At 39.8% G+C, this 20,665-nt stretch overlaps 1 protein-coding gene across 2 annotated transcripts in view; it reads right to left on the bottom strand.

Annotated features, from left to right (window-relative positions):
* Window positions 1-4,698: 4,698 nt before the first annotated feature.
* gabrb2a (gamma-aminobutyric acid type A receptor subunit beta2a) overlaps window positions 4,699-20,665 on the bottom strand; it is a 66,002-nt gene continuing 50,035 nt past the window's right edge. The window contains exons 5-10 of one of the 2 annotated variants that reach the window (XM_041797382.1): window positions 17,883-17,965; window positions 12,778-12,915; window positions 11,012-11,164; window positions 8,516-8,760; window positions 7,917-8,057; window positions 4,699-6,774 (exon numbers count right to left, since the gene is read on the bottom strand). In XM_041797382.1, coding sequence (XP_041653316.1) covers window positions 6,418-6,774; window positions 7,917-8,057; window positions 8,516-8,760; window positions 11,012-11,164; window positions 12,778-12,915; window positions 17,883-17,965 — 1,117 coding nt within the window. In that variant the 3' untranslated portion in view covers window positions 4,699-6,417. The remainder of the gene's footprint in view (window positions 6,775-7,916; window positions 8,058-8,515; window positions 8,761-11,011; window positions 11,165-12,777; window positions 12,916-17,882; window positions 17,966-20,665) is intronic. The other variant, XM_041797384.1, reaches the window with a different exon arrangement.

The raw sequence follows: 20,665 nt of genomic DNA, 5'->3' as shown, positions 1-20,665 counted from the left end.
AGGAATAAAGTTTTGAATTCATGCAAGTCACAGTTTCAAAAGATTAAGCAGTAGATATCCGAGAACTACAGAGTTAATTTTGTCGCCTAAAACTGTGACTAAAAATTTTCGTTGACAGCCTTTTTAATGACAAAAACTAGACTAAGACTAACAAAAATAAATCTGTGATAACTAAAACTGACAAAAAGTATGTTTAGTTTTCAACAAGATGACTAAAACTAGACTAAAATGTAATGCAGTTTTCGTCAGACATTCAAAATCTGTGATCTGTAATACATCTATAGCTATTCAGCCTCTCAGCTGTAGAAAGCAGGGACCCCAGGTTTGCCAGGGTGCATATAACACACTACCAGAGTTTTTATGGACTAAAACTAAACTAAAATGTTTTTGAGTTTTCGTCGACTAAAACTAGACTGAAACTGAAAAGGGTAGAAATGACTAAAATATGACTAAAACTAAAAGACATTTCATCTAAAGACTAAGACCAAAATTAAAAATAGCTGCCAAAATAATCACTGGAGAACTATGTTGTAAGTTAAGTTTGTGGTCAGATGTACCATTTTGAAAGGCAGCATTAAAAAAATAGCCAACGTCCATTTCTAGAATAAGAACATAGAGTGTCTCAAAAGCGTTTAGCTTACATTTGTATCTTTTCTACTTTAATTTTATAGCCCTGGTACACATGGTGGTTCACAAGTATCTTCAAAGATTCTGTTTGCCAAGTGTACCGAATATAGTTACTCTAATGTCCACTCAACAGTCACAGGTTGTAAGAGATGTCTCATATCATTTGTCTGTAAACTGCTATCGGATAACTTGAATTTCCCTTGGGATTAATAGGGTATCGATCCATCCATCTATCGATTTAGTTGTTCTCATGAGATTTCGACCCATCGTTTTTGCTGTCTTGGGGTTAAAAAAATCTGGTTTTCGCACTGTATTGAATTAGTGAGGTAGGCTAAGCCTATTTCTATGTTTGTTTGGTGTCCTTGCAACTTGGTGGACTCAAAAGGGATAAGTTTATATCTCATGAAAAATGCATTTCTGCTTAGGGCCTCTGTAATTTACACTACATCCAGCCTTAGACAAAACATTATAACATTTGAGCTTCCAACCCTAAGCATGGTGAGTGAAATTTCCCCAGTGTGAAATAACCATAACATAACTCAGGAAATTACTGGACATAGTTCTTCACGTTTAGTAAAGCTGCATAGCCCAGTAGTTTTTAATGTCATAAACGCATGAAAACTAGAGATTAGAAATATAAAACACCTACTTGCAAACACAAAGCTCTCAAATGAGCTGACAATCTTGTGTTGCAGAGCAGAAAACTGGTGCAGTGGGTCATAAATGTATTTGACCTGACATCACAACACAACAGAGTGTAAAGACTGCTCGGGGCAAACATATAGGACGACTCTGCAGAGTGTGAATGAACACACACAACCCTTACAGATGGAGATACACAGCATTGTGTAAAGCTCTTTCTTAAATGGAGATGGTTGGAAGAATACTTGTAGAAGTTCAGATGTGACTGGAGAGTTTGATCAAGTTGATCACACAAAACTGGGTAATCTCGTGTTTACATGTATGTTTGTGAGACGTGTTACGTGTAATGGAAGACAACAAAGCAGCTTCTTGCACAGATGGCTTGCATGTAGGATGCCTTCCACTTCCTCATGTTAACATATGTTGTCTTTTCCAGAGCCCACTGCAGAGCCTGTTTAAATAGGCCAGATTTCCACTGGGTCTCCCGTTTTTTGTGCTTATATTTAAATTTTAGACAGAGTTACAATCATACTATGAATCTGTGTATAGAGGTGTTACTGCATTAGATATAGTTGGACATTCAGTGCATTTTATTTTCAGGATGCCACGCTCAACCTTGCATGTAATCATTAATCAAAGCATTTAAATGATTTCCTGTTTTGTCCTTGAACAGCTGACACAGGCGGGTTCCTCCCTCCAGGTGAGCACAGCGTGCATTTTCCATCTGATGAATATACAGCAGGGGAGTGGCGTGACGTGAGCGTGCCAGACTCACCCTCTCACCCGGCCCAGTCAGCTCTGGCTTGGTTTGGCTTGGCTGGCATGTCGACGGCACAGAGGCGCAGCTGTGAGTCTGCACTCCACACGTACACACATAGAGACTAAAAGACACAATTGGAAACAAAACACACACGATTCCACAGAGCAGAGGTCTGTGCATTCCTAATTACTGCATTGACATGGAAACACTACAAAGCAGGAAGCATCTGCCTCCCCCCCCCTTTCTTACATGTCAACACGAATGCCCTTTTTGAAAAGAGGAAACAAGAGCGGGACAGGAAAAGAGAGGGCCAATTTAGCACAAACCATCTGTCTAGTGTAGTGGGATAATACATCTGTTAGAGTGAGGGGGAACAGTAATGTAGAGCTGATTTTTACCGCTGCATGGTGGAACCTGGAACAGGGTTACATGTCGCGTTACATCAGTTTTAACACCACTTTGCCTTTTTAGAGAGTTTTGCACTTAGAGTCTTTGCTCCCAGAAGACACACACACACACAGCCACACAAGCCACGTGCAGGTCTATTCAGAGCAGGGATGGGTCTCTTCTGTCTTCTTCTTTCAAAAACAAACTCCAGCTGGAGCAGTCCTCTCTCTCTCTCTGTGTTACATATTAATTTGTCCTCCATTTTCCTGAGCTTAGGGAGAAACGTCCACTAGTGTTTGTGAAATGTTCTCTGTGTCTGTAGTTGGACTGTACCATTTCACAAGTTACAAAAATTTTATATATATTATTTCTAATTAGGGATGCACTATTATCAAGCCTAAGAACTCATACTCATAAAACATCGCTAAAGCTGTACTCAGTAAGATTTATAGTACATTATGATCTTAGCTTCTCATTATTCTAGAAAGTAGGCTACTTTGGAGCCCTGTTTGGTGGTATATTGACATAAATGAGGATGAGAAAAGTAGAGCAGACTGCATATGCACTGCTATATCGTCAAGAGGAGGGATCAGGAACATCTTATGAAAATAAAGGGAACTTTCCAAATAATTTTAATAGGCCTGAAGTTAACCAAACAAAAACTTTGTCGACTGAGTTTACACCCAGGCACAAACCAACCAATAGGTATAAAAGAAAAAAAAAATCACTTTATCTGAGGATCAGTTTAATCTATGACAGAGTCCTTACTGCCCCCATTTGGTGGTCTTATTCAGTGCTTCTCAACTGGTGGGTTGGGACCCAAAAGTGAGTTGTGGAGGTCTTTCCAGTGAGTCGCAAATGTTTGCTAGGACAAAAAAAAGTGACAGAAATTCTACATACAGAAGTGGGCATAGGTAAATTCATACATTTTTTTTTTTTGTTGTTGTTTTTTTTTTTTTAGGTTTTTCTACAATGATAATTTCCAGTATTTATCTCAACTGTTGTCTTCAAAAGTCCTCAAAAAATTTACCAAATTTACATACTGTGTCATGATAATGGCCAACTAGGTGAGAACCACTGGTCTAAATGAACTTAAAACCTAAAATGACAAGCTTTATGAGGAATTATACTTTTTTTGCCTCATCTTATACTAAAAAAACATTTCAGAGACAATCAATATGTGCCTGCCTTTGATCACATGACCTCTGTGATCACAGCCTACAAAATAACCTCAGATAATTGTTTTTGCATTAATTTATAATGATACCTATTAACAGATCTGCTTGTTCCTGCCTGTGCCGTGTCATTTAAGAGCATGCAGAGTTTATTTACCAAGGTGAAGGGAAAAAATTAGAGTTGTTCCGATACTGCTTAAGATGCAGGTAATGGTGTCAGTGAGTACATGTGTTTATGCACTGATCTGATACCCTCTTGTTTAACTTTAATTTTAATTTGTTCAGCCATGCAAAATGTTAGCTTTATAAACCAGGGATCAATTCCTCTTTTCTGCTTGAAAACACTACATGCACAAGCATGCAGCAGCAGATTTGTCCTTTCTATTGGTGAATACCTTAATGCAAATACTCATTCTTGGTCTGAAAAAAGTGGTGTCAGTGCATCCCTATTTCTAAATCATACAGATCAACCTTCATCTGTTGGTATCTTGTATCACTAGTCCTCTAGGTTGGAAATCAAACATTAGCTGCAGATTAGTCCCTGCAAGAACAAAATCCTTTCTTAAATATTAAATATTCAGTGTTTTGCATCATCAAATATTCAGTAGAACCCATTTAAGGGCTGTAACAGTGGTCAAGTCAGTGTAGTGCAGTGCTGGGTGCAGTCAGGAGGACGAGGCATGGATGGATGGATGGATCGCCCTCTTTCTTGCCCTTTATTTTCTTTCCCTGCCTGTCTTTTTTTGTAACTCCAGCCCTCGCAGCCACAGCTGAGTCCACAGAGTGCCTCCATATATCTCTGGCTCTCTGCATTAATGTCCCCCAAGGCCGAGGCTGACGCTCAGCCCTGCTCAAGCCCAGACCACCACCACCACTGCAGCGGCCTCTCACTCTGACTGCTTTGCTTCTCCATCCATTACATAGCCAAAAATCCCCAGCTGAAGCCCTCACATTCCCTTATTCACCCCTAGAGTTGCTTCTCTCGCTTTCCTCTTGCCACACTTCAGGTTAAGCCACTAGCGCTCTCGTTCAGACACTCAGTCAACCATGAGCACAGTCAGTAATTACAAACAGCCACACATTCACCCGGGACACATAAAGCCGCCGCCCTTGTTCTCTGTTATTGAAGTGATAGACTGAATTGAGTTTTAATTGAATTTAGATACATCTTCATAATTGTTGACAATCATTACACAAGATATTTACAGTCATTATGAAATATTACAATTGGAATTTACAGAAACTTTGTACAAAATATGCCTGACTTCAATGCCTGGATAGTGGGGTCCTTGTTTAGTCATTTCAGGAGAACAAAACATTGACCCAAAAGTCACTGGTGTCTGGAAGTGCTTCAGTTTCAGCAAGTAGATGCTTTTAAGAGTCCATTAAAAAGAAAGAAAAGAGAGAAAAGTCCCAAAAGTACAGAGTCAGCAAAGTTGTGAATCGTGTTTTTCTTTTTCCTCAGTTAAATTGCTCTTTTCTTTTTTTTTTTTCTCGACTGAATGGAACATTTGATCTGTAATTCAACTGCAAAAACAACAACAGAGACCCATTTAAATAGAATAAATCCATAATATTTACACAATAATGTGAGTATTGATTTATAAAAATGAATCATCTTTTTCTTTAAATATGATTTTTATGTTTATCTACAGTTTTTCAGAACAGAAACCTAATCACAATGAAACGCATCGTACTTCTATCATTCAAATCTACTGATAAATGATGATTGTGGATTGCCATATTTATGCAGCAACTCTGGTTGCAATGAAACTCAGCTCATCTAACAGCAAAGTTCTTACACCAGCTTAAGTCAAGTTAAAGCCATTCTCCGCCTCTGAAGCTCCTCACACAATGGCAGAAAAGTACCGAGGAGTCACATATTCTCTTTAAAAAAATAACAAATGGTGAGATGGATTGGATTCTGTCAGCACAGCAAAAAGCAAAAAACAGAAACTTGGCAGAAGCGTTAAGTGTCCATCAGTCCCGCTCTTTTACCAGATAGTAAGAGACCTTTAACGAGTGAAGAAGCTTTTTCTTCTCAGCATTGGCACCATTAAAGCCCTACAGGGTTGTCCAGAGAAAAGAGCGCCCCCTGCTGTCCAGCTGTTGTCATCCAGCTCCAGATGCTCAAATCCACCCAAGTGGGCTGTGCAAAGCCAAAGCGAAATGGTAACTCACACACCAACCTCAATTAATAAAACTAAAATACTTTGCGCTCCATCATCATCATCATAACAGATGCAAATGAAATCAAACATAAGCATGCTTTTAAAGGATGTTTTTGATATACAGTAATTATAGGAAAATAGACTATCAAGGATGACTCCTTTAAAATCATTTATAAAGCTTTCCTGGATGCAGACAGCTCGGCTACGAAGTAAATAGATACTAAACAAAACAAATCCTTAAAGTATATGCAAACACAAGCATAAATATTTGATCCACAGAGATTAAGCTACGAATGACAAATATTAGTGATATATTGAAATTCTGGAACAGGCACCATTTCTGTCTTTTTAAAACTCTCTCTTCTTTTTCGAGTGTCTGTCAGTCCTTTTAAGGTGTTTCCCAAATCCTAAAAGAGTCACTGCTGACTGAAGTGTTGGGTGCTGCTGCAGTCCATCCAAAAGTCTTTGCATCCTCCTCACTTTTTCTAAAATGAACCAGCTAAAAAAGTTGGTGCACTGTTCATCTTTCACTCTGTCTCTCTCACATCCTCTCACTCTCTCAAGATTTATATCATCTTTACTAAATCCCCCACTCCCTCCCCCCCTTTCTTCTTTGCAAGCCCGCCACAAAAGTTGGCTGCCGGACGTGCCGGGTTTAATGAACGTAGTAAAGCCAGTAGACGACGTTGAAGAAGGAGAAGACGGTGGGGAAGATCATCCTGGACCACTTGTCGATAGAGTTCACGTCGGACAGGTCTGGGATATTCACCTTGAGCTGGGAGGCCCGTCTCCGTAGACGCGACTTCTTCTGAGCGTGGCGCTCCAACGCACTGTGGCCATAGTTCTGACGGGCCATGGCTGCCCTGCGGTACTGCAGTGTCGAGCTATCATAGGCCAGCATGGTGTTACGGGGGTCACCGGGTGCTCCCAGGCCCCGGGACAGATCCCCGGCACCACCCATCTCATTCTTCATCTCGAGGGTGCTGAACAGGATGTTGTCATCAGGAGTCATCTGTATGAGGGTGTAAAAAAAGGTGGAGCCATGAGAAGTTACTGAAAAGGGAAAATCTAGAGTGACTTTTAGTTCAAACTAGTTAAACTATCAGTCAAAACAGCTACAGCTACAGTAAATAATTCACTTTTAAAAAAAGAATACTGATGAGGTGCTATTATGGGTAATGCAAATGATTTTAAAAAACTGTTACTTACAGTTAAGAAAAATTTAAGGATCTTAAAATATTACAAACTAAATCATTGATCATCTGTCAGTAAATATCAAGTGATAATACAACCACAAGACTATGAGGTAACATTCCTGGAAAGGCACAACGCACTCCACAAACTAATTCTCATGGAGATATCTTCATTGTCATCTCAGAATTTCAACCAGTGTGGTTAAAATTCTGTCGATTCACAAGACAAACTGAATAAAAAGAAAAAGAGAAAAGCAAAAGGAAAAAAATGTGACAGGAGAAGGTTGAGAGAAATAGTAAGGACTTTGCAAAGATGGAGGAGAGGCTAAAAAGGTTCAGGGCAGGTCAGGAAAAGACGTTGTGGGAAGTGAATTCGGATCAACATTTCTTCATCCATAGCCTGACTTCTGAGGAAAAAACGTCCCTAAAATCCAATCCTGTCCCGCTGTAAATGGAGCTTGTTGTATTTTTTTGTGTTTTTGTGTAACACACTTTGAAGAGAAGCCACTTTTTTGGCATTATTCATCAAACTGAAAATCATCTTTCTCTTATCCGACATCCTTTTTTTTTTTTTAAATGCTTCACTTGGTCATAAGAGAGTTATCAATTGACTTTTTTGTTTCACATCTTTTGCATCTAAATAATTTTATGTTAAGAGAAAACTGATGTTTTCTTCTCTCTTGCCATATTTGTTGTCATTTCCCATTGATAGAGATTTACAGCCCAAGTCCAGATTGAATAAATGCCTGCAGAAATCAAACTGCTAAGCCATGTTTGTCAGGAAAATGCATGAAGAGCAAACCAAGAGAGGGAAAAACACAATGGTGGGAGTGATGATCAAAGTTGCCTTAAAAAATCTATAGAAATCAAAGAAATGCACAAAAACTACAGCATTTTCCTCTGATCTGGATTGATTCAGATTGATGACATTGTTAGTTTTGACTTTCAAAACCTCCAGTACCTTATTTCTTTGCTCGCCTAGTCCTAAAGCGGCATCGTCCACAAAGATGGGATCCCACATCGAGTCATATGCGTCAATTTCCCTCTGTTTCATTCTGGCATACAGAGCATCATCTCTCTGAACTACATTTCCCACCAGCCACTGCAAGCATACAAAATCAGCACTGTTACTTAGGGGGAAATCGTAGCTTGCCACACTCAGAAGGAAAGGGTGTTTTTATTTTAAAGTTGCTGTTGTTCCTGCTATCGTTAGCAGCTGAATCAAATGTAAAGGGAAGGCTTTGGCACCACAGCGCATGATTTTTCCAAGATGCCTCACCCTTTGAGAGACACAGAAATATGCAGATAAAGAATAAGCCAATCATTGCTTCTGCATTCAGATCCTAGTCTGAGTTATAAAGATGAAACACAAGGCTAAACCAGTGAGAAACGGAGAGCTAGAGCAGAGTTAAGAGTGCTGGTAAAGGACATAAAGCATTGATCACAGCATCACATTGACCTTGAGAGGAGAACCAGTCATTTTGCCCCCACAGAAACAAACACACACATATTAACCGACAGCACATATAACTCTACACAGAAGTTAGCCTGCATGCATACCTTGTTGGGGTCGGGTCTCAGCTTCTCGTTATTAGCCGTGGCTGCTTTCTCAGCCGCCTTCTTCTGCCGCTGCGGGCCCTGGCCGAAGAAGATGTAGTTGACGAAGGCGTACTCGAGCAGGGCCAAAAAGACGAAGACAAAGCACCCCATGAGGTACATGTCTATAGCCTTCACGTAGGGGATCTTTGGTAGCGTCTCTCGCAAGTGGGTGTTGATGGTGGTCATGGTCAGCACCGTGGTGATCCCTGGATACCACAGGTCACACGTTTAGAAACAAAATAAAGCTACAAAACACTGAAAGACATCATTACCAACAGCAGGGTAAAAATAAGGTCATCAGTTCTAATGAAGTCATGATTTTTTTATAATCTGTCAAATGGATTTATATGATCAATTCATAACCCCCAGCGGATCAATCCCAACAACTCTGGTATCCCTTGAAATCTCTTTTAGCAACACCAGAGTGCCCAGAGTTGTGTTTTTAGTGAATTGTGTCCATGTTAATGGCTAATTAAGTTCATATTATTATGAATAACATTAATTCTGTTGATTGAGAGCTATTTTAGTCAGATAATCAGGGCCAAATACTTGTTTTCTTGATATTCTATAAATAAAAAAAAACAACTTATAGCAGTGCTTCTTACAAGCTTTCTGAGCTGTGCTTTGAATTCAATGGAAAATATCAGCATGCTAATTTAAGACAAGCTTTACTGTGAACCTTTCTGAAAAGTAAAATGAGTGAAGTTCATCTTTAGCACCAGGTTCTAGCCCCCCCCCCAAAAAAAGTTTTATTTGGTCATACCTCTGCTGTGCCTCCAGGCACTGCTTTCCCTCCTCCCAGAACCCTCCAGCCTCTCAATTTTCTGCCGACTGTGTCACCACATGTGGCATATAGACATGGCGATTGCAGGGATAATAGTCTTTTTTTCCTCTTTTGTTTTCCTTAGGTTATTAATGTCATTTTATAGCCTTTTTCACATATAAAACTCAGAAATTTGAAGGAAAATTTCAGAACTCATTCAGAACTATTCACACTTGTCTCTAAAAGCAGCAAGATTTTCTGCAGTTTGCTGCCAATGGGGGTGTGGGGTGGGGTGGGCGGTATTTTCAGGAGTTTTTTGCAATAAAGGATGGAATCAGAAACAGAGGTGGTTGAATGGGGAATGACATGCAGGAAAGGAGTCACAGGTTGGACTTGAATGCAGTCCTCCTGCTTTGAAAATGGTAGTCTCCACAAAATGGCACAACCAACATCATCTGCTATAGAAAAGTTGAAAATGTCCCAGACTGTACCTTTAAATATTTACTTAGTTTTTTATAGAGTGCAGTAAATGTGAATTTGTATCACATAAGAAAATATAGATAAGGTGCTTATTTTCAAAGGTTTTTTGTAGGTGCTCATGAGCATCAGCCTTGATGTTGTTCATGTAGAGTGTATTATATAGCACTTATTTATAGCAAACAGACAGGCCTGAAAGAATATGAACCCATATGGTTAAAGAGATCAAAACCTCTTGGGACTGAACCGTGAGTGGCTTATGTTTGTAAGGTTTACATCCAATCATATATCCAAATGGACATGAAACAAACTGCAGGCCATATGAAAAGCACAACGTTAGCACTGTAAACATCTGCTATTAGTCACAGCACAATTCACCTGCTTTTTTGATATACACGCTTTTGCTTGATACATTTAGTCATCTGCATGCACAATCTGCATTTGGTCAGATTCACACATATTATAAATAACCCAGCAGCCAGTAGTGTCACTGTAGCATGGAGCCTCGTCTCTCATTGGTGGCGCCAGCTCGCTGCATGTTTTCAGGACGCTGGGAGGAGGCAGATCTTTGAATCACGTTACCCTCCAAACGCACTGTCTGGGGCTCCAAACCGCATGTGTCCCACTCCACAAAACAAATGGTGTGTGACAAGAACGACACACAAAAAGCTTAGAGCCATGTTGTCTGCTGCTCTGACCTGTCATACTCCAGTTTAACATCATGAGCTTATTGTTTCAGTGCATGTTTTATATTTATGTGCAAAAGCATAAAAACCAATGGATGAGGCAGATTTAAGGGAATGAGCAAACTTCCTTTTAGCTGAAATTTAGCCGAGATCTGGCTCTGATAAGCTCAACCAATGAGAGTATCCGATGGATAGACAGGCAGTGAGAGAAAGACAGCACGCTTCAAGGTCGAGCTGCAGCGCTTCACGCTCTGCATGAGTCATGCATATAGTCATCTCTGAACAACAGACATTTAGCCAGGCAGCCTATCACACTCTGCTATCACTCACATGCTTAGAGCTAATGAGAGGACAAGTAAACGGTGGGAAAACAGAGTCACAGCTGAGATCATGACACACACATTAATGTAAACATGTAAAGCACATGTATAGGGCTCTGTGTCTGCTAAACAGCCATTTTTATGCTCTGTTATCATTTTGCTCTGGGATATTTCTCAGGGTCACTGTGCAGCAGCAGCAAGGCGATCCTACCCAGGGCCACTCTGGCAGCTGAAGCATCATAGTTGATCCAGAAGGAGACCCAGGAGAGGATGGTAATCAGGATGGAAGGCATGTATGTCTGCAGGATGAAGTAACCAATGTTCCTCTTCAGTTTGAAGCTGAGGGACAGGCGAGGGTAGGAACCTGAGGGAGACACAGGGAGAAAGAAAGAGGGATAAAATAGTTTTTCCTTAATGACAGTCTTTAAAACCTACATTGTCTTCACCTATGTTCATTTACAACCCCAATTCCAAAAAAGTTGGGGCGCTCTTAAAATGTATGCAATGATTTGCAAATCTCATAATCCTACATTTTATTCACATTGGAACACAAACAACATATCAGATGCTGAAACTGAGATATTTCTTTATTTCATGAAAATGTTAGCTCATTTGAATATTATAACAGCAACACATCTCAAAGAAGAAGGGGCCAGGCAACAAAAGGCTGCTCAAGTAAGTAGTGCTAATGAAAAAGAGCTGGAGGAGCATTTTGCAACTAATAATGTTAATTGGGAAAAGGTCAGCAACATGACTGGGTACATAAGGAGCATTTTAGAGAGGCAGAGTCTCTCAGAAGTAAAGATGGGCAGTTTACCACTATGTGAAAAACTGTCTTTGAAAACATCATCCAAAGATCTTGAGAATCTGGAGAAATATCTGTGCTCAAGGCTGACTGTGAGTGATTGGATGCTTGAGATCTTGGGGCCCTCAGGTGGCACTGCATTAAAAACAGGCATAACTCTGTACTGGAAATCCCTGCATGGGCTCAGAGACACTTACAGAAATCATAGTCTATCATCACAGTTCACAGTGCCATCCAAAAATGAAAGTCAAAGCTGGATCATGCAAAGAAGAAGCCATATGTGAACATGATCCAGAAATGGTGCAATCTTCTCTGAGCCAAAGCTCATTTAAAATGGATTGAGGCAAAATGGAACACTGTTCTGTGGTCAGATGAATCTAAATTTTAAATTATTTTTGGAAATCATGGATGGCGTGTCCTTTGGACTATAAAGTAGAGGGACCTTCCAGTTTGTTATCAGCACACAGTTCAAAAGCCTGCATCTCTGATGGTATGGGGTTGCATTAGCACCTATGGTTTGGACAGCTTACACATATGGAGAGGTATTATCAATGCTGAAAAGTATACCGAGATTTTAGAGCAACATATGCTTCCATCCAGACAATGTCTTTTTCAGGGAAAGCATTGCATATTTCAGCAAGCCGATGCTAAACCATCGTATCACAACAGCATGGCTTCACAGTGCTGAGCTGGCCTGCATGCAGTCCAGACCTTTCACCAATAGAAAACATTTGGTTGCATCATAAAATGAAAAATCTAGCAAAGATGACCCAGGACTGTTGAGTAGCTAGAATCTTCCATCAAACATGAACAGGACAACATTTCTTTCCCAAAACTCCAGCAACTGGTCTCCTCACGTTAACAGACTGATTTTAAAAGAAGATGGGATGCTACACAATGATAAACATGCCCTATCCCTACTTTTTGAGATGTGTTGCTGCCATTAAATTCAAATTAAGCAAATATTTTTTTTATGAAATTGTAATTTATGAGATTTACAAATCACTGCATTCCATCTTTATTTATATTTTACACAGTGCCCCAACTTTTTGAGGTTTGGAGTTGTACTATACCAAATATTTTTGTTTGAATTTAAATGAATTGCTTTCATTTGCACTCTTTTTGAGGTCAAGCTCAAAGTCTGGGACAAGCTTGAGTGTTGTGTTGTGTACCTGTAGAAAAGACCACGTTCTTGGAGATGAGTTTATAGTCGACTATGGAAAACTGCGGCAGCTCTATTCTGTCGACACCAGACACTGCGCCATCTCCACCTCGCCAGTAAAACTCAATATCATCCGTGGTGTAGCCATCTGTGGAGAGAAACAATATCAATGTCAATGAAAGTACATCATAGTTACGGGTGAGTTTCTGTATAATAGCAATGCAGAATGAAAACAAGACATGTAGTCAAAAGTTATGGATTTATTTTGGTATGTGTTGCACATTTTTGAATAAATTTAGTAAAAAATAAAAGCATTAAAACAGATTTTTATTATCCAAAATATTCCCTGGGGAGCATCCCTGGTCCCAACAGTAAGGTGCAAGCCCCTCAGAAAAGCCCTGAAAATCTTTGTAGGGTAATTTAATTATTATTATACCACGTTCCAAATTATTATGCAAACTATATTTTTCTCTAATTTTCCTGAATAGTTGATGCAAATGACAGTCAAGTCATCAGCTATTACAGCATATTTCAAATTTGATCAAACAAACCTTCCAATGATAACTTTTTTTTTTTTTTTTTTTTTTCAAAAATAAAAACTCAAAATGCAGCATCAGGAGGTCATATTTACTGAGATCAAAAGCTATTTCAATCAAAAACATCTTAACAGGCCAAGGTACATGTTAACATAGAAGCCCTTCTTTGATATCACCTTCACAATTCTTGCATCCATTAAACGTGTGAGTTTTTGGAGAGTCTCTGCTTGAATTTCTTTGCAAGATGTCAGAATAGCCTCCCAGAGCTGCGCTTAGCTGAAACTGCCTCAGCACAGACTGTATAGTTGTTGAATTTTGTTATCACTCATCCATTTTTTATTTTATGAAGAGTGAGTGTTACTCATAAAAGGAGTCAGGCTAATCTAGCTGTGGTGTAGCTGTTCTGGTCTTACTTGACCAAAAGAGGTTGAGAGAGCATTTCCAATATGGTGAAATCCAACTACAGCTGGCATCAAAAGCCTTCAGTAGACAAATGGACCACTTTACTAAGATTTATACAGTTTAAATGCAGGCTGTAAATCTGAAAGATCACTCACTTGGCTGTCAGTCGTCTAATAGCTATCTCTTAATGCAGAAAACAAAATGATATTTAAGTTTCATCGGGACATTAAATCAATTTTATGTTTGTTTTTCTAACAGCATAGCTCTGAATACATTGTGGTGTTAGAAAGTTAAACCTTGTAGTAGTTGTGATAGTAATATTCAAAACTGCCTTCTTTACTGCATCTCCTAGAAACATTCAGAAAAAATGCAGCTCCATGTCCGCTGTGATGGATTACTGTTTGTTTTCATAACCTACTTACATCAACTTGAAACAATGGCTGTAACTGCAAGGTAGGAAAAAGGAACTATTTCTGTCTGCTTTGGAGGCTGGCTGGCAGTAATGTAAAGTCTGATCTCTTTGATGTTTGGTGAGTCACTTAAGAAGGAAAAAAGCAGTGAGACTTCCTTTAAGCTTTACAGTGTTAAAAACATTTCTACATAACTGCACATGTACCAGGATTTAGAACAGAAAAAGGAAACACTGAGGCATGATGAGGACTGAGGAGTGATGCTGTTGTTGCTGTGAGCGGCAGAGATTTGGAGCTTGATGTGTTTGTTGCACATGGATGGAAAGCAGCGCAGGCGCAGTCGGTGTTGCAGACTGACTCTGACATGAAGAGCTTTGCAGGCAAACAGGGAGCAGCCATCTCCCCGCTCTGAGTTCTGCTGTGTCTGCCTCACACTCAAAATAGAGGCAGTGACCTATTCAGATGTGATGAATAATTAAAGTTGGGGGCTTTGATTTTTAAAAATTTACACATTTGTCTTTGTTGAAGCAGTACTGACATTCAAGGTGAAGTAAGTAGTGCGGATCAATCCTTCTTCTCTCCTTTTTTTTTAAGTGTCAGATGTGGCAAACTTCACCTATAGGCTAATAACGTTCATATTTTTTAGCTTGTATTATGAGATAAAACGCTGGTGCTTCTAGTATTATCAACAGCAGCTCTATTGCACATAAACCCGCATGGACATTACCTGAACAGTAATGTCATTTTACTGTCTGTGTATGATTTCCCTAATCTCTATTTACAGATTTACATAGAGACGTAGAATCTGTACATACAGGGGTCATGATTTTTACCGTGTTAAGTGTTCTGGTTTCCATTTGTAGTACAGGTGTAGACTGAGCTGTAATTAAGAATTACGTGTCAGCCGCCTTTGATTTATACAGGTAAAATGTTCTGTGTTGATAACAAATAGGCAGAACTCAACCACCACAAACCAACTCCCATCAACAGTACTAGAATAATTTACTTATCTCTGTAATAACATAACAGTGCAGTCAACAGTTCATCATAAATCAAATATTTAAATTTGAGCCAAAAAGCTGCTTGACACTGTGTCTGAAGCCAAGCAGTGTTCAGATTCCCTGACTACTTGAAATGCACCAGAATGTATCAAACCAAACTCCATTTAAAACATGCAATCTAAAAGTTGTTTACTTCTTCTCTTCAGGACAGACCTGACAAAACTTTTTTCAAATCTGCATTATGATTGTTTTACTTTGGCAAGTTTTACTACCCTAAATTGTAATAATTCATTATGAAATTGGTTTCTTTTTTGCACTCACACCACTAAAGTGAGCATGAGTAAAGCTGTTTTAACATACATTACATTTAATTCTTGAGAGCCAGGCAGCAAGCTCATATTGTATTTCTCCTGAGTGGGTGTGGCTTCAGCTCATTCAACTGACACGCCCACACCATCCTAGAGCAGATTATACTGCCTCATTTTTCATGATTTTGAAGCTTAATTTTAAAAACTTGCTCATGTTTTCGACTGAAATTTGGCCTGGTGGTTCATGACATAGTAAACTGTCAAACAACAAACCTAAAATAAAGATTGTTTTTTATCACTTTACAGGGACTTTAAAAGAAAACAGATTTCCTGTTACAACAAGTGAGACTGGCAACTCATCAATTGGAGACACACGGGTAAGATCAGAGTCTGCTGTGCGAAACCAAACTGGATCCCTTTGTGGAAACAGACCATACAAGAGTATTGTAATAAAGAGCTCAAAACATGGCTTTTTTGGTATCGTTTCTCCATGCAGAAATCACTTCTTGCCTCCCAAGGGGGGTTCTCTGCTCCTGTGTGACATTATCTGCAAAGAACCTCTAAAAGCATTGATATTCATTTTACTTTGTGTTATAACCAGCTCAAAACTCCTTTTAGAGCTTGTACATTATCACAAAAAATGAACAAATCAACAATACAGTTGTTATTTTAAGATTTTTTGAGGAAAAAGACAACAATCAAACTGTTCAGAAAGAATAGGGGGCAAGAATTTGGGAATATTTCCAAGTAGAATCACATAATTAATGGTTTTTGATGATTTTGTTATAAAAATATGCATTGTCCTCGGGTTTCTGCATTTTATCTGCTTTTTAAATAAACAAATAGACTGAAAACATCCCAGCAGTGGTGCAGCCATAGCCCTTAATGTGTTTGAGGCTGAAATTGAGCTCCTGCAGATACAGTAAGCCCTCCCCTCCTCGTCTGCATTATCATTATCACAGCTCTGTGCAACCCGGCATCACCCCAATTAGAGGCGAGTCCACCATGCTGCTGTTTTGATGTGCAGCTCAGTTCAGTTGTGATCAGCCATGACAGGCTGGGATCAGGAAGGTGTCGAGGAAAGGACGGGGACTGGCATGAGGTGCATCGTAAAGGGAGCATTTAATGGCCTGTATATAAGCGGTCAGTGAGTTTGTAGGTCTGTTAGTTCTGGATGGTTGTCTCTGTATGTTTTGGGAGAGATGTCAACGTGTTACATCACTGCGCCCCTCCTGGGCTGTCATGTGAGTCCCACAAGAGTGACGTGAAGAGAGAGACAATGCAGCCTTAAGATATGCATGCATGTGTGGGTGTGTGTTTGCATGGGAATGTATACAAAACAGTAAATCTTTAGCGTTGGAACAGTAGAAATCAATTATTGCTCAGTGTAGGCCAGTGGCTTGAGCCACAGCACAGAGCTGCTGATGTATCATGGGATCTGTGGTTTTAAGACTTGTGTCCGTTAAAAATGCATCAAGTTTATTAAGGGAAGTGAGAGTTCTCTGGGCTCATTAGTCTGAATAAAATAGCACGTTCTGGCATGAAGCGATTCCAACGTTAAAATCATTGCCAGTTAATCCATATGAGAGTAGATACTGCCTGGTGATCAAAACTGGAGCTGTGTGCATGAAGGAGAGGGAAGGAGTGTGCGCATTTTGTGTTGTGCAGCCTGTAAGAGGAAGAGAAAAAAGAGAGCATGAGTGATGGAGAGAGAGATAAAAAGGCTGAAAAGAAAAAGCAGAAGAGGATGAGACTGTGCAAGGAAAGGAGATGAGGGAACGGGCAAAAAAGGGGGAGTGATGAGGCAAGAGATGGCGAGCATAATGGGAGAGGAGCGGCGAGAGGCGGTTCTGACCCACACTGTTTTTGTGCTGTTTAGCGCTGCTGGCAATGGTGTGATCAAACCCGGAAAGACTGAGCCCTACACCACATCCCAGCCCTATAATCCTTTTCTCCGGGGACCCAGATAAAACACGCCGAGGACCTCGTCTTTCCCTCTCATGTTGCTCCATGCTCCCTCCCTCTGCTCAAGAAGGCCAGATCACGTACAATTATGAGCTCCGTGTGAAATGAGCTCTTTGTACTGTACAAACATGGAGGCAGTTTTTCGGGAAAGGAGCTGCACATAACATCCACTATCAGCACATCCCTGAAACACTGGACCTAATCAGGCTCCTCCACGCCTTGGGAAGCCACTGCTGCTGGAGTTGAATTAATTAGGCTGGATGTTATCAGTCAGTGAGCCATTAGTGATGTTCCTCTTCTCGATGTGTATCTCGTGATATCTCATCAGCCTTTCTCAGCATTTTACATGCAGCCTTATCAACTGTCCTCCTACCTTGGCCCGCAGATGGTTTTCAGATTCCTCATTCCAGTGCTACACACGTACGTGGGATCTGTTTAAATCTACGTCTACGTGTGGGCGTGAGAGGCGGTTGTCAGGGACAACAGTACTTACAGCTTTCGATCTCCAGGGTGCAGTTTTGCTCATCTAGAGGGTAGCGGCGCAGGTCCATCATGCAGGCTGCAGTGGTGGTGATCCTACACAGAGTGGGAAGAAAAAGTAAAGGATTCATGGAGGCAGCCAGAGCAGCCCAGTTCATTTCATTTGACCTTCACTGCAGAGTGTGAGGCACAGCACAAAGCAAGAGGATGACAAATATGATGCTACCTTAACACTGAAAACCCCAGGTTCAAAGTGAAAATATCAACAAATAGAAGTGAATTAAGCAAAAATACAATTCATATTGTCCTGAATGAATCTGAGAAAGTCTTCCTAGCAGGAAGTTAAATCCTCATAGTTTTTATGTTCTTTGTTCCCAGTTTACAGCTATGGAAATGTTTTCCTCCAATGTTTATTTCTACCTTTTTTGTTTTTACCCATTTTGTCCTCATATTTCATTTCTAACAGTTGCTTGCCTAAATGTAGGATTTTTGCCTTTTGCTTTTACTGTCCTGTGTACACAGGGTTCCAGTAAAATATAAACAGCTCTCAATGGGCCGCTCAGTATGAATAAATCAGGATGAATGAATAAATGAAGGAGACTGATTCACCAAGTGAAACATTCAGCCCCAGCAGACAAGCAGGACTCCTCTGAATCCTGAAATGTGGCGTGGTGTTTGCATTAGCTTGTGAGTTAGCAACTTTTTATAACTCTTTTACTCTTAAAGCAACAGTATTTTGGTTTGGTGCACTTTAGCTCCTGCTCAAGGTCTCCAAGTGAAACTGAAACACATCACTGTAAAATCCGATTAGTAAACTTTTCTTTAAAAAAATCATGCAAACCGATGCCTTAAAAAAACGAAATAAAAACATTTTTTAACCTCAGCAAAGTAAACTAGCTTTTTCAGTATTCTGCACTTGCACTTGAGTTTAAGAAACTTAATTAATACTGAAGAACAGTATTTGTTAAGTAGCAGGTAATAAGCCATTTTAAGTTACATCGACTCAATTTGACTTGTACATGTATGTTAGGTTAACTTATGTTTCTTATACTTTGTAATTTTCACTTAAATCTTTAGTATTTTTTAATTTCAAACAGTTATACCTCAAGGAATAGTCTAACTTTTGTGACTTCAAGTGGTGACAAATGAAAGGCACTTTTCCATCATGTTCGGTACATCAGTTCTGACGTGTGCTGCATTCCATTTGATCTCAGAACTCTGAAAATTCTGAATTAACCTCATCAAAAATGTGCCCTGAACTGTAATTCGACTGTAAGTCGAAGCAACCCCCATTACCCTCAGTTACAAGCTTGTAGCAAATAGAACGCATTCAACTCATGGGTGACGTCATTCCCAGTTCGTCATTCCCAGTTCCAACATCTGACTTCCGAGGTTGATAGAACGCATCATTAGTGTTCTTCCACACAGGCGGGAATTCTCTAACCCAGCAGGTAACTTCACTCATAGTGCAAAAGTATTTAATGTCCAAAGGCATTCTGTAAAGACCCAGCAGATTAAGAAATGATTATCAAAAAAATGAGTGGAATGCAAAAAATACTTGAAAGGGTGAAGTATGGTTAACTTAAACCTAAACGTGTTCTGTCAACTGTGAGAAACAGGGCAGATGTGGCTGTATTTAAACTATCTTATCTAAACTTTTAAACAACAAACTTTCACTTGCTAGTCTTACAGTGTGTATTCATTAGTGGTGGGAGTATAGATAATAGTATAGATACAGTATACCAATATTTACAAAGTACTCTTTTGGTATCGATACCAAATGAGTACTCTAAAATACCTCTCACCACCACTTCTCCCCCAAGTGCTTCCTTGCTTGTTTTTATTCCACAGTCTGTTGGCTTTACTGCTCATTGATGTCACATGAATTTTGAGACCAATCAGACATGTCTATCCTGCTGTACCATGTGACTTTGGGGACCAATCAGAAATGAGTAACAGATTTCAGCGTTTTACAGTCTGTAATGTGAACCCGGCTGCCCTTCTCACTTAATGTGGTCCCCAAGTAAATTTCAGAATTGTAAGAAAACATAACAACATAACAAAAAATACTGAGACCACATGCCAATACCATGAAATGAATGAAGACCATGTTGTAGAAACATGAAAAGATAAATATTTCTATGAAAATCTTTGATGACCTGTATTTCTTACATTTTTGTCTGACTGCTGAGGTCAGCCGTACACATGGCAATGTCTGTGTCTGAGTAAGTAAGTAAGTAAGTAAGTAAGTAACTCTCTGACTAAGTGACACTAATTTACAAGCCTTACAATACAGAGTTGCATTTACTTGTACTGAATGCTGGCAGTAATGGCTGCCTCCACTGTGTTAACTAGAGCCAGACATACAGAGTTGCACTATGGGCGGGGTTTACTTGTGCTAAAGGCCCTCTAATAGCTGCCTCCACTGCTCTAAATACTCAGATACAGCTTTATCATGGCCTCTGTTTAACCAGAACTGGGCCACATTTCTGTATGACAAAGAATAAAAAAAAACCCTATAAGCATTCATGTTGTGAAAGATGTTTTTACTCTTCTGCTGACCTGCTTTAGCATGACTATGTGATAGTTGGGGGGAGAAAAGGTAACTTCTTGTGTGAATGCTTGTGGACAACAGCTGCTTGTGTAGTGATTAGCTCTGACTAAGTCACAGCAGCACTTTGTCAAAACTGGACATTTCTTTATTAAAACCAGCGAAGACAGCAACACTAAAAGCTTTCTGTAACAGAAAGGGTGTTTTTGCTCTTGTGCCAAACCGCTTCAGTGTGAGTGTGTGGT

The sequence above is a fragment of the Cheilinus undulatus genome, linkage group 10 (genome assembly GCF_018320785.1).
Source record: "Cheilinus undulatus linkage group 10, ASM1832078v1, whole genome shotgun sequence".
NCBI lineage: Eukaryota > Metazoa > Chordata > Actinopteri > Labriformes > Labridae > Cheilinus > Cheilinus undulatus.
Note: the sequence above shows the minus strand (reverse complement) of the source record. Positions and strands in the feature narration are given on the sequence as shown.